The sequence below is a fragment of the Dreissena polymorpha genome, chromosome 15 (assembly GCF_020536995.1).
Source record: "Dreissena polymorpha isolate Duluth1 chromosome 15, UMN_Dpol_1.0, whole genome shotgun sequence".
NCBI lineage: Eukaryota > Metazoa > Mollusca > Bivalvia > Myida > Dreissenidae > Dreissena > Dreissena polymorpha.
In genome coordinates, this window is record NC_068369.1 from 35397769 (window position 1) to 35411922 (window position 14154).

Genomic DNA, 14154 nt, shown 5'->3' on the forward strand with positions numbered 1-14154 from the left:
AAATTATGAAAGCAGAAAGTGGTGTCCCTGATTAGCCTGTGCAGACTGCGCAGACTAATCTGGGACAACACTCTATTCAAATGCATTAAGCTCTGGTTTCCCGGAGCAAGGCTCATTTTATAAAGAAAGCATAATCAGGTATTACACAAGCAAACATTATGGGAAACAAAGAGTTTTGCATCGAAATGCAGTTGTGAACTCAACTAGAGATGAAACAACAAGGTTTGGGTGGACATGAAAAAAACTGGTTCTCAGCTTAATGATACAGAAAGATGTGGGAAAATGTAATCAGAAACCCTATATAGCAGGGATTTCCCATTAGTGAACCATTAAGATGGTTTTCATTAGAATGGCAAACAGGTGTTTTTGTTTTTTAAGAGGTCAAGATTGGAGTTTACAACACCAATTTAAGTTTAGTAGAAATGTGATGCTTTGCTTGTTCTTTTTTTGTGTTTTAATGAGAAATTTGTGCCTGGCACTGGGAAAATGGGCTTAACCCTTTCAGTGCTGGGACCGAATTTTGAAGGCCTTTGCAAACAGTTTGGATCCAGATGAGACACCACAGAATGTGGCGTCTCATCAGGATTTAAACTGTTTGCTATTCTGATAGTATTCTTTGAAAAAAAATCAAAGAAAATGCTAATTTTAGAAATTCAGCAGACAACATTTTTAGCAGACGACAAATTTCCCAGCATGCAAAGGGTTAATGTGTCAAAAACATGGTCTCTCTGGGAAAACAGGGCTTGTTTTAGTGGACAGTGAAATTGCAATCAAATTATCATAAAAACAGGGTGAGAATGGAGTGAATGTTGACATAATGCACTGCTGGCCCAATGTTTCTGCAATAAGAATAGCCACTGGTTGAGAGACTGAGATGTAAGGATATTTGGCTTTATTACAATGATTTATATGGGCTTATATTCTGTGAACAGGTGTTTAAATGAATTTGAGTTAAGTGTCGTTCCAGATTAGCCTGTGCAGTCAGCAAAGGGACGACACTTTCCACTTTTATGACATTTTTCGTTTCAATGAAGTCTTTTCTTAGCAGAAATCCAATTTAGGTGGAAAAAGTCGTCCCTGATTAGCCTGTGCGAGCTGCACAGGCTAATCTGGGACGAAACTTTATGCACCTGCATTTTGCCCAGTTTTCTCAGAATGCGACTCATATATTCTGAGCCTTGCTCTGGGAAAACAGGGCTTAATTCAGTCTGCGCAGGCTTATCAGCCACACAGGCTAATCAGCCACGACACTTTCATTCTTTCAAAATAAAGCATAAGAATGAAAAGTGTCCTCCATGATAAGCCTGTGATGACTGCACAGGCTAATCTGGGACAGCACTTTATGCACATGCATAAGCCCTGTTTTCCTATAGTATGGCTCAATTATGATTCTCAGAATTTGTCCAATCATCAGCGATATTCCATGTACCCTTTGCTGTTTTCCAGTTGTTGGTAAATTAGTTTAAACATTTCCCACTGAGAAGCAAAGTGAAAATGGCTATGTGCAAACAGACTCGGAAATGAAGCTTTTAAAACTACATATTTGTAGTCCCTTAGAAAGTTAGATTTAATTAAATACCTTTCTTATTTGATTCATGTTTTGATGAGCAGCAAGCAGCATACAACTTAACCCTTAAAGCGCTGGAGCTGAATTTTAAAGGCCTTTGCAAACAGTTTGGATCCAGATGAGACGCCACAGAACGTGGCGTCTCATCTGGATCCAAACTGTTTGCTATTCTGATAGTATTCTTTGAAAAAAATCGAAGAAAATGCTAATTTTAGAAATTCTGCAGACGACATTTTAGCAGACGACAAATTTCCCAGCATGCAAAGGGTTAAACAGACTGCGAGTACTCACAGGCTGTTCTGGTTTTATGCCATTTGCACATAGCCATTTTCACTTTGCTTCTGAGTGGGAAAGGGTTCAAACTTGGCACTGAACTTCGCTGAGTTTCCCTGATACTTGTAGCTGAACTATTACATTAAAATCATCTACTGAATGTTATAACTACGGTAACTGACATTTTGTAAATTGTTCAGGAAAGCATATTTTCAGACATTTTCACAAATACAGTAAGAGCACTAATACGTTATTTTTTGCATTCAAAATTATTTCAATGTTGAAATTATGGAAACTGCTCCTTTCTTAATTTTTTATTGTTTTAAAAAAGACATATCAATTTGGAGTTTTGTTTTGTTTTTAAAGTGTTATTGTAATACTAATCAGAAAAATTGAATACGAAAAAATGTTTATTATTTTAATATAACAGTTTTTTGCATCTCCTGACAAGTTAACAAAATGTCAGTTACGCTACTTTTTACATTCAGAAAATGACATGTGTTCGTAATGTCAATTTCGAAAATTTGGTAAAAACATTATTTTTACCAAAAAGGTTGACTTAATATTTTAACAGTTGATGTATGTCAACTTAATAAACATAAAAATGGAAAAAAGTAAAAATGTATAAAAATGTCAGTGACATGACTTGTTACATTCAGTAGACGCTTGTTTATTCTATGCTGTATTGGAGGAAACTAAAATGAAGCTTTTTAGTTTAACTTTGACATTTGTCTCTTGTTTATTCTATGATGTATTGGAGGAAGTTGAAATGACTTAATCAGAGGGACCATATGTTGAATTGTTATTTTGCCATTTATTTAGCTATGACTTGGAAATTGAAGTCACATTATTATTAACCCATTTATGCCCAGTGGACTCTCCCATCCTTCTAAATTGGATCAATTTATTTCCAAAATTAGGGGTGTCAAGTATATTTATTTCTATATTTAGAATATTTCATAAAGAAATTCATTCAAGCAAACAGCGCAGACCCAGATGAGACGCCGCATTATGCGGCGTCTCATCTGGGTCTACGCTGTTTGCAATGTCCTTTTTTCAGGACGCTAGGTATAAATGAGTTAACCCTTTACCATTTAGATACGTATTTTCATGCATTTGTAGTCCCTTAGATAGTAACTCGCAGGCTGTTCTGGTTTTATGCTGGTATGTTATGTTGCTGAATTCATATTTTGAATGTGTTGCATTTATTGACCAACAAAAGCCAAGGACACAATTGCATGCAATTTTTTCGTTGTCGTCTTTGTTTGACATTTCCTCGGAAGTCATTTAATTAGAAAGTATAGAGTTGGAGAAAATCAATGACCTAATCCAGTGGTAATATTCATCCAATCTCCAATCTATTCTATGTGATTCTCTGAAGGGAATATCTCCTTGACAATCATGGTAATTTCTGCTCTCTTTCACTGAAGTGATGTTGTTTGATGGAAATTATGTGCAAACGAAGTTAGGAGAGTAGAATTGTAGATGGTACGGTTATTTTAGTTGCTTGTTGATATGACAAAACGGAAAGAAAAAAAGTACCCAATTCAATATAATGCAAGTAATGAAGTTGCAACTATGCTATGGATTATTGTAGAAACACAATTTGTAATGCAGTCATGTTTTTTATGTACTCATCTAATTTAAATTAGTCCCATTGGTGCAAAAAAAGGGGCTGTAGTATTGATTTTTGAGATGTGGAATATGAATCAAACAGAAGTTTAAAAAAATGTTTTTTAAGTTTATGAAAAGTGTTAATTGCAATATTGTTTTGAACGTGTGAGAACAATTTATGCTATGGATTCTGAATAGGGTGAGGTGTCAGGACCATTTTGAAATATAGTACATAGAATTTGGAAAGTGTGAAAGGCAAAATAATTTTTGTGAAGTTTTTTTTTTTGGTTAAAAATGGTCCAATCGGTTTAAAGTAATTAATCGTCTGGAGGTTCAAGTCTCAAGCAATCATTCCGTCACTCAAATGAACATTTGCTAGACTAAACTTCCTTCTTAAATCTAATTATAAGCCTGAGCCGCTCCCCCTGTGATCTCATATGTATTGCATTGGATCATATGATAGCAGAGATAAGCCAGATCAGCTGACATTTAAAACAGCCTACAGTCTGTATGTCCGGATATTTCATTCAGAAATATATTTCCATGCGGTTGCCCAACCCTAGAGTCTGTTTTATATCAGGGCGCTATTCATTGGCATTACCATTCTTTTGTTCTCCACATTCCAAATAGTTCTGCCTTTATGTCATAAAACAATAGATTTGAATGTCAGCACAGCATAAAAGCTCTGATATTTAACACCAGTGTTATTTTACGATTGTATCAACCAGTCGTCAAAAATGTGCTGTGATTTCATGTAAAACGCTGATTTGTGTATTCTTTTTGTTTTGTTTCGGATTGTTTGTGGTTTTAAACAGTATTGCTTTCAACATTAAGAATATCTAGTGGTTTGGATTTTCACTGCTTTTTAACAGTATTTTATCCACAAAAAAAACCCGGAAAATAACTTCTTTTGTTTCTATGGAAAACATGTCTGTTTTTGTTGGTTTTGTTTGATGCCTCAGACAATACAGGTAAACTTGTATTTGTGTATAATGTAACCTGTTATCTCTAAATTCTCTTAGGCCTCATTTCCATGTTTTGGGTCATTAACATGTTTTCACATTAAGATAATCGCTTTTTTTGTCTAGCAGAGATTATGATATCATTAGCATCATGCTTTTCTGGTTTTAAGTAGATTTATTGGTGTTTTGTAATACTTTTGTGAAGGGCAATTATGTAAAGATTAAGGCCGTGCTCTGTGAAAAGGTTGTTTAATGCATGTGCGTTAAGTGTCGTTCCAGAACAGGCACGATATTTTCCGCCTAAACAAGATTTTTGCTAAGAAGAGCCTTTCTTGAAACGAAAAATATAATAAACGCGTTAAGTGTCGTCAGTGATTAGCTTGTGAAGACTGCACATGCTAATCTGGGACAACACTTTACGCACATGCATTAAACCTGCTTTTCACAAAGCAAGGCCCATTTGTTTGATATTCAGTAAAGTCAGCAAAACTTTAATAAGGTCGCGGTTGTGTAGTTTATAGTGTGTTCATAGAGTGTTCAGGAGGTGACTGGTTTAGTTTAACTTATTTATTTTAGCTCAATTGCATTAAAATACTTACTACTTATTTAGAACGCTGTGAGTCCATTTCCTGGATCTAGAACCAATGCTTGGTGTATTTAGGGGAGGGTAAGAAACGCTCCCACAGTGGTGATTGTAGCCGTGACCTCCTGGTCGCTTGGCGGATACCATATCCATTTTACCACAGCGACCTATGTTCAATGGTTCAATCCCAAGTCAGATATGGACTCTGACACATTTGAAGTCGCTTAGAAAATCGAATCAAATTGAAGACCTTTCTTACTAGAGACAAATTTTAAACGCTTAATTTCCAACACAGTCCGCACAGTATAATGAGATACAACAATTCCCACTGTCATGAATTTGTTTGTTTGAATTAAGTCTCTCAAAGAAAATGTAGTAGAGGTGGAATGTGTTGACCCTGATTCGCTTGTGCAGACTGCAAAGGTTAATATGGATGGACTCTGTATCCACATACATTAAGCCCTGTTTTCCCAGAGTGCCAGTCTTATGTTTAAACCTGGCCCAAAATTTCTGATCCATACCTCCAAAGTGTTCCATGCTGATAAAATGTGTCTTATTGGGAAATTCCATGATGATAAACTGTGGGCTATTTGGAAATTCTATGATGATAAACTGTGTGCTATTTTGAAAGTTAAACATAGTTATCACGCATGCCTGTCAAATTGACCTAATTAATTACCCAACTGGTGTTATTGAAACTGGCTACATAATATTGAACAGTGGTACTCTGTGGATTAAAGGGTCCTTTTCACGTTTTGATAAATAGACAAAAATGAAAACAATTGTTTAAGATTAGGACATTTTCATTGTCGTGATGATTATTATATTTGCTAGAAAACAATTATACTGAACATTTATTATGCTCGAAAATATCCATTATATGGATCTTTTGACAAATGAAAAACCCAAAAATTATAAAGTATTACAAACGCGAAACAATTGAAATAATTGGAGAGTTTATATTGTTATCATTAAATTTTGTGAAATTACGAGGATTACTTATTTAAAGTATAAAATACACCACTTAGTACAGGAGCACGGATGGCGGTATGGTTTAAGCGCTAGACTTTTACACCAAGGGTCAGTGGTTCGAGCCCAGTTGAGGAGTTTTTTTTTCTGTAATTTTATTCTTGTGTATCTTACTATAATATATTTAACTATAATAAAACGTCATATATGTTACTATAATCAAACTGTAAAAAAGTTTCTTTGGAAACAGAGTTGAGTTTATCCCATCGTGTTTCTGTATTTCAGGTCTAAGAACAAGTAGTCAGTCACAGGCAGGCTATTCCGGTCGTCAGAAAATTATGACATCGACAACCCCACCTCCTTATCTACCTCCGTCAGCAAAGAGCTCTCCACAACAACAACAACAACAGCTGCAGAGTAACCTTGGCAGACCTACTGGTCCTCATCATCCCCACTATCAGCATCATTTTCATCCTCACCTTCAGCATCAGCAGCAACAACAACCGTATGCTGGGGACAGGTAAGGCATACAAAAAAAATAGGTCCTTTTCTGGTCTCCTTGGGAAAAAAAACAGGGTCGGTAGGTAGGGATTTTTAAAAAATGAACATTTTTTTTTTTCTTTGGCGACCCCAATAAAATGTTGAGGGTCGGCGCCGATTCGGGAGACATGGTCGGGCGACCGGAAACGGACCTATTTTTTTGTTGGCCTAAGATTCAAATTTTGCTTTCAGTTTGATGTAAAAGGAACATATTGCAAGGGGCATAATATCTGCAAATGAAGATTGCATTAAAAAAAAATGTTTTTTTCTTAAAGCCCATAAACACTCAAAATCAACGAATATTTTGTACAATATTTCGAAAAATAAAGTTAACACATAACAAATCAATGTTCCTTATACCAATAGCCAACATTTCAATGCTAGATGTGGTATGGTAGCATAAATGTTACAAGATACAAAATGCTCTTTGTTTGATTTTTGTGGGACAATATATTCAACACATGTTCATGTACCATGTTATAGTGTTTGTGTCATATGAATAGACATTGTCGCGGGAAATTAAAATGGAATATATTGTGCCACATGTGTAAAAACGAGCATTTTGTACCTTGTTAAATCTATGTTACCATACCACATCTAGCGTTGAAATGTTGGCAATTGGTATAAGGAACATTTTTTTATGTGTTTTTGATTTTTTATGTGTTAACTTTATTTTTCAAAATATTGTACAAAATATTTTGCAAAATATTTGTTGATTTTGAGTATGTATGTTACTTTAAGTATTTATATGACGTGTGAACGAGTTTACTGTACTGTACATAAAAAGTGTCCTTGACATAACTCAAACAGAGTAACTTTTGGGGTTTAAATACTCTATGCAACAAAACTCTTCATTGAAATAAGGTGGATGTTTTCACAAAAATAAAACACTGAAAAGATCCATTAAAAATTATTTCAACAGTTTCAATATTTTGATATTTTAACAGTGACTCGGCGCTGGGTTCCCCAGATGGTGACATCAGAGCCAGTGGCGGGGCAGCAACTTATGCCCTTGACCTGGTAGACAACAGATATTCACCAGCACGTCAGCTAGGTAGGTACTTGTCCAATACAATACTTTGTACCTAATTGATATACCAACTTTGTACCTAATTGATATACCAGGGCTTTTTATCTTGGTTAGGGGAAAGGGCCTGGCCTTCCATTTTGGGGGAAAAATATGTTGACAAAACTGAAATTCTCTTTGGGTAAGGGGCCTTTCATTTGGCTGAATGGAGCTGTATAAGGCCCTTTGCTAAAGAAGGAAAAAAGCCCTGCTTGATATACAATACTTTGAGCCTTGTTCTGAGAATCTAGCTGGGCTTGATGCATATGCGTAAATTGTCGTCCCAGATTAGCCTGTGCAGTCAGCACAGGCTTATCAGGGATGACACTCTCCACCTTAACCAGATTTTTGGCTAACAAGAAACCTCTTTTAAAAGAAAAATTTCATAAAAGCAGAAAGAGGCGTCCCTTATTAGCCTGTGTTGGCTCCAGTAAAGGATATTTTTTTAACTCAGAAGAAAAATAAATGAAAAATTAATATCTATATTTTTTATTTTTTTATTTTTAATCAACTTAAACAATAAATTATTTGCTTTTCTACATTGAGTGTATTTTAAAAGGTTTAATTAGAGAATTTGATAATTTGTTAAATCCGAGTTATTTTCAAAATGTTCAATGTTTAAACTCGTGTGAAGAAACTTGGGTCTGTTTGCCTTTGAAATTTCTGTGTAGTTTGTACCTTTAAAATTCCAAATTATTTTTGCCTTGGAAATTCCTAAATTACTTTTGCCTTTAAAGTTTCTTCATTGTTTTTTTTTCATTATAAATTCCTTGACTGTTTTTCCCTTTGAAATTTTTTCATTATTTTTCTGCCTTTGATATTCCTTGACTTTTTATACTTAAAGATTCCTTGATTCGTTTTGCCTTTAAAATTCCTTAATTGATTTTGCCTCTGAAATTCCTTGATTGTTTTGCCTTTGAAATTCCTTTACTCATTTCACCTTTGAAATTTCTTGATTCATTTTACATTTTAATCACCATGATCATTTTCACATTTGAAATTCCTTGATTCATTTTGCCTTTTAAGCACCATGATCATTTTCATGTTTGAAATTCCTTGATTCATTTTGCCATTTTTTTTTTTTTCATTTTCACCTTTGAAATTCCTTGATTGTTTTTTGTATCCAGACAAGCACAGTCCCTCACCGCCGCCCCCTGATGTTGCCCAACACGACCTCATGGCCAGGCTAGGTGACCTCTTGGATGTCCGATCAGCCAATCAGCTGCAAGAGCAGGGGTCACATGGTTATACTCTGACCAATCAGAGAGAAGACTTCTACGCGCCTGGATCTGATGGCACCCCAGACAGAGGATTTGCAGACGCCAGCCCCCTCTCTACGTTGACAGGTTTGTTGTGCAAGACATTAATGTATGTGCATAAAGTGTGGTCTAAGATTAGCTTGTGCTATAAGCATAAAGTGTGGTCTAAGATTAGCTTGTGCTATAAGCATAAAGTGTGGTCTAAGATTAGCTTGTGCTATAAGCATAAAGTGTGGTCTAAGATTAGCTTGTGCTATAAGCATAAAGTGTGGTCTAAGATTAGCTTGTGCTATAAGCATAAAGTGTGGTCTAAGATTAGCTTGTGCTATAAGCATAAAGTGTGGTCTAAGATTAGCTTGTGCTATAAGCATAAAGTGTGGTCTAAGATTAGCTTGTGCTATAAGCATAAAGTGTGGTCTAAGATTAGCTTGTGCTATAAGCATAAAGTGTGGTCTAAGATTAGCTTGTGCTATAAGCATAAAGTGTGGTCTAAGATTAGCTTGTGCTATAAGCATAAAGTGTGGTCTAAGATTAGCCTGTGCAATAAGCATAATTTAAAGTGTGGTCTACACTTTCCGCTTTAATGGTATTTTTATCTCAAAAAAATTCTGCCTGGACTTGATTTTCTTTTAAAAGATACTGATTTTTTTTTATCTATACATCATTTTCCTTTGCTTTTTGTTAAAATTTTAATAATTAAGAAATAGTTTTTGAGTTAATGATGTCAACCAATTAACAATGATTTTGAGTTCTGATCCATAAGAATTAATAGACAATTAACAAGATATTATGGAAAAGTAGTAGTTTTATTAAGCTTGTTTTCCACTCCGTGAAACACTTTTTTGCTTATATACTGATAATTTACGCTTTGTGAAAAGATGTTTTGCTAAACATTAACATAAACCAGTATTAACCCTTTCCCACATAGAAACAAAGTGAAAATGTGCAAACAGCATAAAACCAAATCATAGTAACTCGCAGTCTGTTCAGGTTTTATGCTGTTTGCTGCTCATCAGTATCTAAGGTTTGGAAATGAAGCCTTCAACACTTTAACTTAGTGAGAAAGGTCTTTTATTAAATTAAACTTTCTAATAGACTACAAATGCTTGAAAATACGTATCTAAGTGGTAAATGGTTAATTTTCCACAAATCAATTCAACAAACAGTTATTATTTGTACAACCAAGCATGTGTGTTTTTCTAATAAATAAAAAATGCAAATAAAGCAAGGTTGATTGTTTGAAGACTAAGGCGTCGAAGGTTATGTGGGGGGGGGGGGGGGTAAAATAGTTGATTTAGATCTGTCAAATGTTAGATATAATCAACTTGAATCATTTATCAATACTGATTGATCATTAAAGTCAACACTGTCTTCATTGAAGTATGTACAAACATGATTTTTTTTTCATTGAAAGGCAGAATGGGCTATCAATATTGTGTGCACATATGGTGATACAACATTCTGGCAGTGATTGCTTAAAGATATCCATATTAAGCAGTGTAAAACTCTTTAAGTGGGCTTTTCGAGTATCGATTGGAAAAGTAAATATTTTTTTAACAATGGTTCAATTTTGTAGATCCTGAAGCCCAGTTTGTTTGAAAATTGACTTTGATGAATATGATAAGAAATCGATAGGATAGTAGGTTTCAGTTCAACATTGAAGGAACAGCAGTATTTATTTGTAAATTTTTTAAGTAAAAGCAAGTTCAAGTTTCAAGGGAGAGTTTCCTAGTTTGAGGTTGGAAAACATTTATTCCCCCTCCCCCCCCCCCCCAGTAGTAGCATTGAAAGTGCTGTCAGTCTTTACATCTGACCGTCTGTCTGTCAGTCTGTCCAACAGTTAGTCAGGCTGTCCATTCGTTAGGCATTTTGTTGCAGAGTTTTTTTCCTTAACACTTTCAGATATTTTCCTAATGTTGGTGTGAGTTTACATGTATGACTTACAAATCAATTTAGAGTTTTGTTTCTGATCATTGATTTTCTGATAAGTTATGGGCCTTGGATTTAAAAAAAAAAATCTTTAAAATGAGTCTTGTTTTTCCAAAATGCTTTTAGATGCTGACCTGTTCGTTTGGTGTTCGAGTCTGATTGGTAATAAAAGTCAACAATGTTTTCATTGAATCTCCTAAAAACATGAATTGTGTTAACTGAAAGGCAGAATGGGCTATCAGCATTTTGTGTTCATATGCTGATAGGAGGTTTTGGCTGTCTTGTATCTGTATTTAAGATTATACAATTCTAGAAGAAGGCTTTTCAAGTATTGATTGGAAAAGTTTGTTTAAAAATCGACTTGGAGGCATATTAATTTTAAAATGCATTTGAGTATAGCTCTGGGAAAATAGGGCATAATTCATGTGCTTAAGTTTTATCTCAGATTAGCCTGTGCAGTCGACACAGACTTATTATAATCAGGTACAAAACATTGCTTTTAAGGAATTTTTCTTGAAAAGAAAATCTCTTCTAAATTAAAATCGAGTTTAGATGGAAAGTGTACTAGTCCATGATTAGCCTGTGCATACTGCACAGGCTGATCTGGGGTGACACTTTAGGCACATGCACTAAGCCCCATTATTTTCAGAGCGAGGCTTAAATATTTATAATTTTTGTCTGTTCAGCCTCCTCAGGCAGCGACCGTGGACAGAACACCCTGCAGACCCCTTATGCGGCCCCTTTTCACAGTCGAGGGCCCAGCGCGGACAGCATCGCCTCCATGGGATCCCTAACAACCGGCCACAATGTCAGTCCCCATGTTACCTTCAATAACAGGCCACATTCTATCACTAGTAAGGACTTTGGAGTAGTTTCTCATTTACAGTGTTGTTTTTTATGTCCCCAGTAGGGTGGCATATAGCAGTTGAACTGTCCGTCAGTCAGTATGTCAGTATGTGTGTGTGTCAGTATGTGTGTATGTCAGTCTGTCTGTCCGTCCGAAAAAAACACTTTAACGTTGACCATAACTTTTTCACTATTGAGGTAGCAACTTGACATTTGGCATGCATGTGTATCTCATGGAGCTGCACATTTTGAGTGGTGAAAGGTCAAGGTCATCCTTCACAAGGTCAAGGTCATCCTTCAAAGTCAAACGTCATATAGGGGGACTTTGTGTTTCACAAACGCATCTTGTTTTTCATTCAAATTCAGGGCCAGTAAACCCCGTTCCTAATTGATAAAAGTATATATTTTACCCAAATGAGACCTAATAATCCTAATTAAAGTTTACCACTCAAACAAAATATAACAAAGTACATTCCAACCATTAAATGAACAGTTTTGATTGAGATAATCACCAAAATAATGTCCACTTTAAGTTTAATGTCTTTTTCAAATTTACATGACCCTTTACCACTTAGATACATATTTGACCCTTTACCACTTAGATACATATTTTAACACATTTGTAGTCCCTTAGGAAGTTAAATTTAATACAAGACCTTTCTTACTGAATTAAACTTTTAAAGGCTTCACTTCCAACCCTAAGGTACTGATGAGCAGCCAACAGCATAAAACCTGAACAGACTGCAAGTTACTCGCAGGCTGTTCTGGTTTTATGCTGTTTGCACTGAGCCATTTTCACTTTGCTTCTGAGTGGGAAAGGGATAATTCAGTGTTGCCTCAATTTCAGCGTCTTCACCCGGGGCTATTGAGGACCTCCAGATTTTCAGGCGGGCAAAGCACCGAAGGTCGGCGCGCGCTACCATTGGTTACCCGGAGGACTCTAAATGTAGGTGGCGCTTTATTGCCTCATTTCATTTTATTGATGTTTTGATGTGTACAAGAATTAGAATATCAGCTTTTTATTTTTTAACCCGTTTAAGCTAATATACGCATTATGACACAGTTTGTAGTCCCGTAGAAAATCAAATAAAATTTAAGACCTTTCTTACTAAATTCAAGTTTTAAAGCCTTCACATCAAACCATCAGATACTGATAAGCAGCAAACAGCATAAAATATTAACAGACTGTGAGTAACTCAAGGTTTCTCGTAGGCTGTTCTGGTTTTATTCTGTTTGCACACTTACCATATTCACTTTGCATATTTGTGTACTAGAATTGGAATATCAGCTTTTTTTATTTAATAATGTTAGATATTGACTGAAAAATTGGCATTTTGCCAGCATTTTTTTATCCTTGCTTGTTTTTAACCACAGCTGTTATGTTTTTCTTGTAAGTGTAAAAAGGCATTATTTAAAATTAACATGATACTGTTAAAAAACCACCAGATCTATTATTGGGCAAACTAAAGTAATTTATAGGCCGTCCCTATTTTGGTGAGATATTTCACACAGACTTATTTATGATTTCAAATAAAAATTTGCCTAATTCTAAAAGATATGACCCTTAAAGCTATTTATGTTGAACCTTTTTACCATTTTTGGTACTGTATATCACTCATGAAACATTAAACTTCAAATGCCTGCAATAAAGCAGGTTTATTAATGGAAAACATTAATTAAAAAAAATGCCTCATTCAAACATTGTCCATGTTTCATCTGTAGTTATGGTTGAAAGTATGAAGCTTTTGGCAGGTAGCCAATAAATGCATGACACAACTTGTTGGGCAAATTGTGTTTTTTATGAAAGCTATATACATGTAGTTCTGGGCTTTTTCACCTTTTTTAGGATATGACTTTCACTTTCAAAATTGTGAATTCTATCAAAATATAAATGAACCTAACATTTGGGAAAAAAATCAATAATTCTTTGATTTCCAACATTTAAATTGTTGTTGATAAAACTGTATAACATAGAGATAATCCTGAGAGTTAGGTTATAAAAACCTTCTGAACACCTCTATTTGTTAACCATTTCCCACTTAGAAGCAAAGTGAAAATGGGTATGTGCAAACAGCATAAAACCAGAACAGCCTGCAAGTAACTCGCAGTCTGTTCAGGTTTTATGCTGTTTGCAGGTCATCAGTATCTAAGGGTAGGAAATTAAGCCTTTAAAACTTAAATCTAGTAAGAAAGGCCTTGAACTTAATTTACCTTTCTAAGGGACTACAAATGCGTCAAAATACGTATCTAAGTGGTAAAGGGTTAAAACACACCTGAAAGTCAAGCTATCCATTCGGAATGTTGGCCCTGGTTTTTGGAAAGAAAAATTATTTTTGTCGTTGGAAAAAATGACCCAATAGCGGCTATACAAATAGCCCTAATAAGCACCGCCTTCAAAGTCATTCACACTGGGGCAATAGTATCCAGTGTTTGTTTAACTCTCATATGACTCATGCTTAAATGCACTAAATTTTGTTATGGATCTATTTTAATGTGATGCATATTAAATATGATTTATTGATGTGTCCCATAGATAAATCATATTT

The 14154-nt window shown here is 35.1% G+C and overlaps 1 protein-coding gene across 13 annotated transcripts in view; it reads left to right on the forward strand.

The window, feature by feature from the left end:
* Window positions 1-14154, forward strand: part of LOC127861176 (protein TANC2-like) — a 222949-nt gene that overhangs the window by 186063 nt on the left and 22732 nt on the right. For all 13 annotated transcript variants that reach the window (XM_052399571.1, XM_052399572.1, XM_052399569.1 and 10 more), the window contains 5 exons: window positions 6254-6488; window positions 7456-7562; window positions 8702-8920; window positions 11449-11616; window positions 12456-12554. In XM_052399571.1, the coding sequence (XP_052255531.1) occupies window positions 6254-6488; window positions 7456-7562; window positions 8702-8920; window positions 11449-11616; window positions 12456-12554 (828 nt within the window). The remainder of the gene's footprint in view (window positions 1-6253; window positions 6489-7455; window positions 7563-8701; window positions 8921-11448; window positions 11617-12455; window positions 12555-14154) is intronic.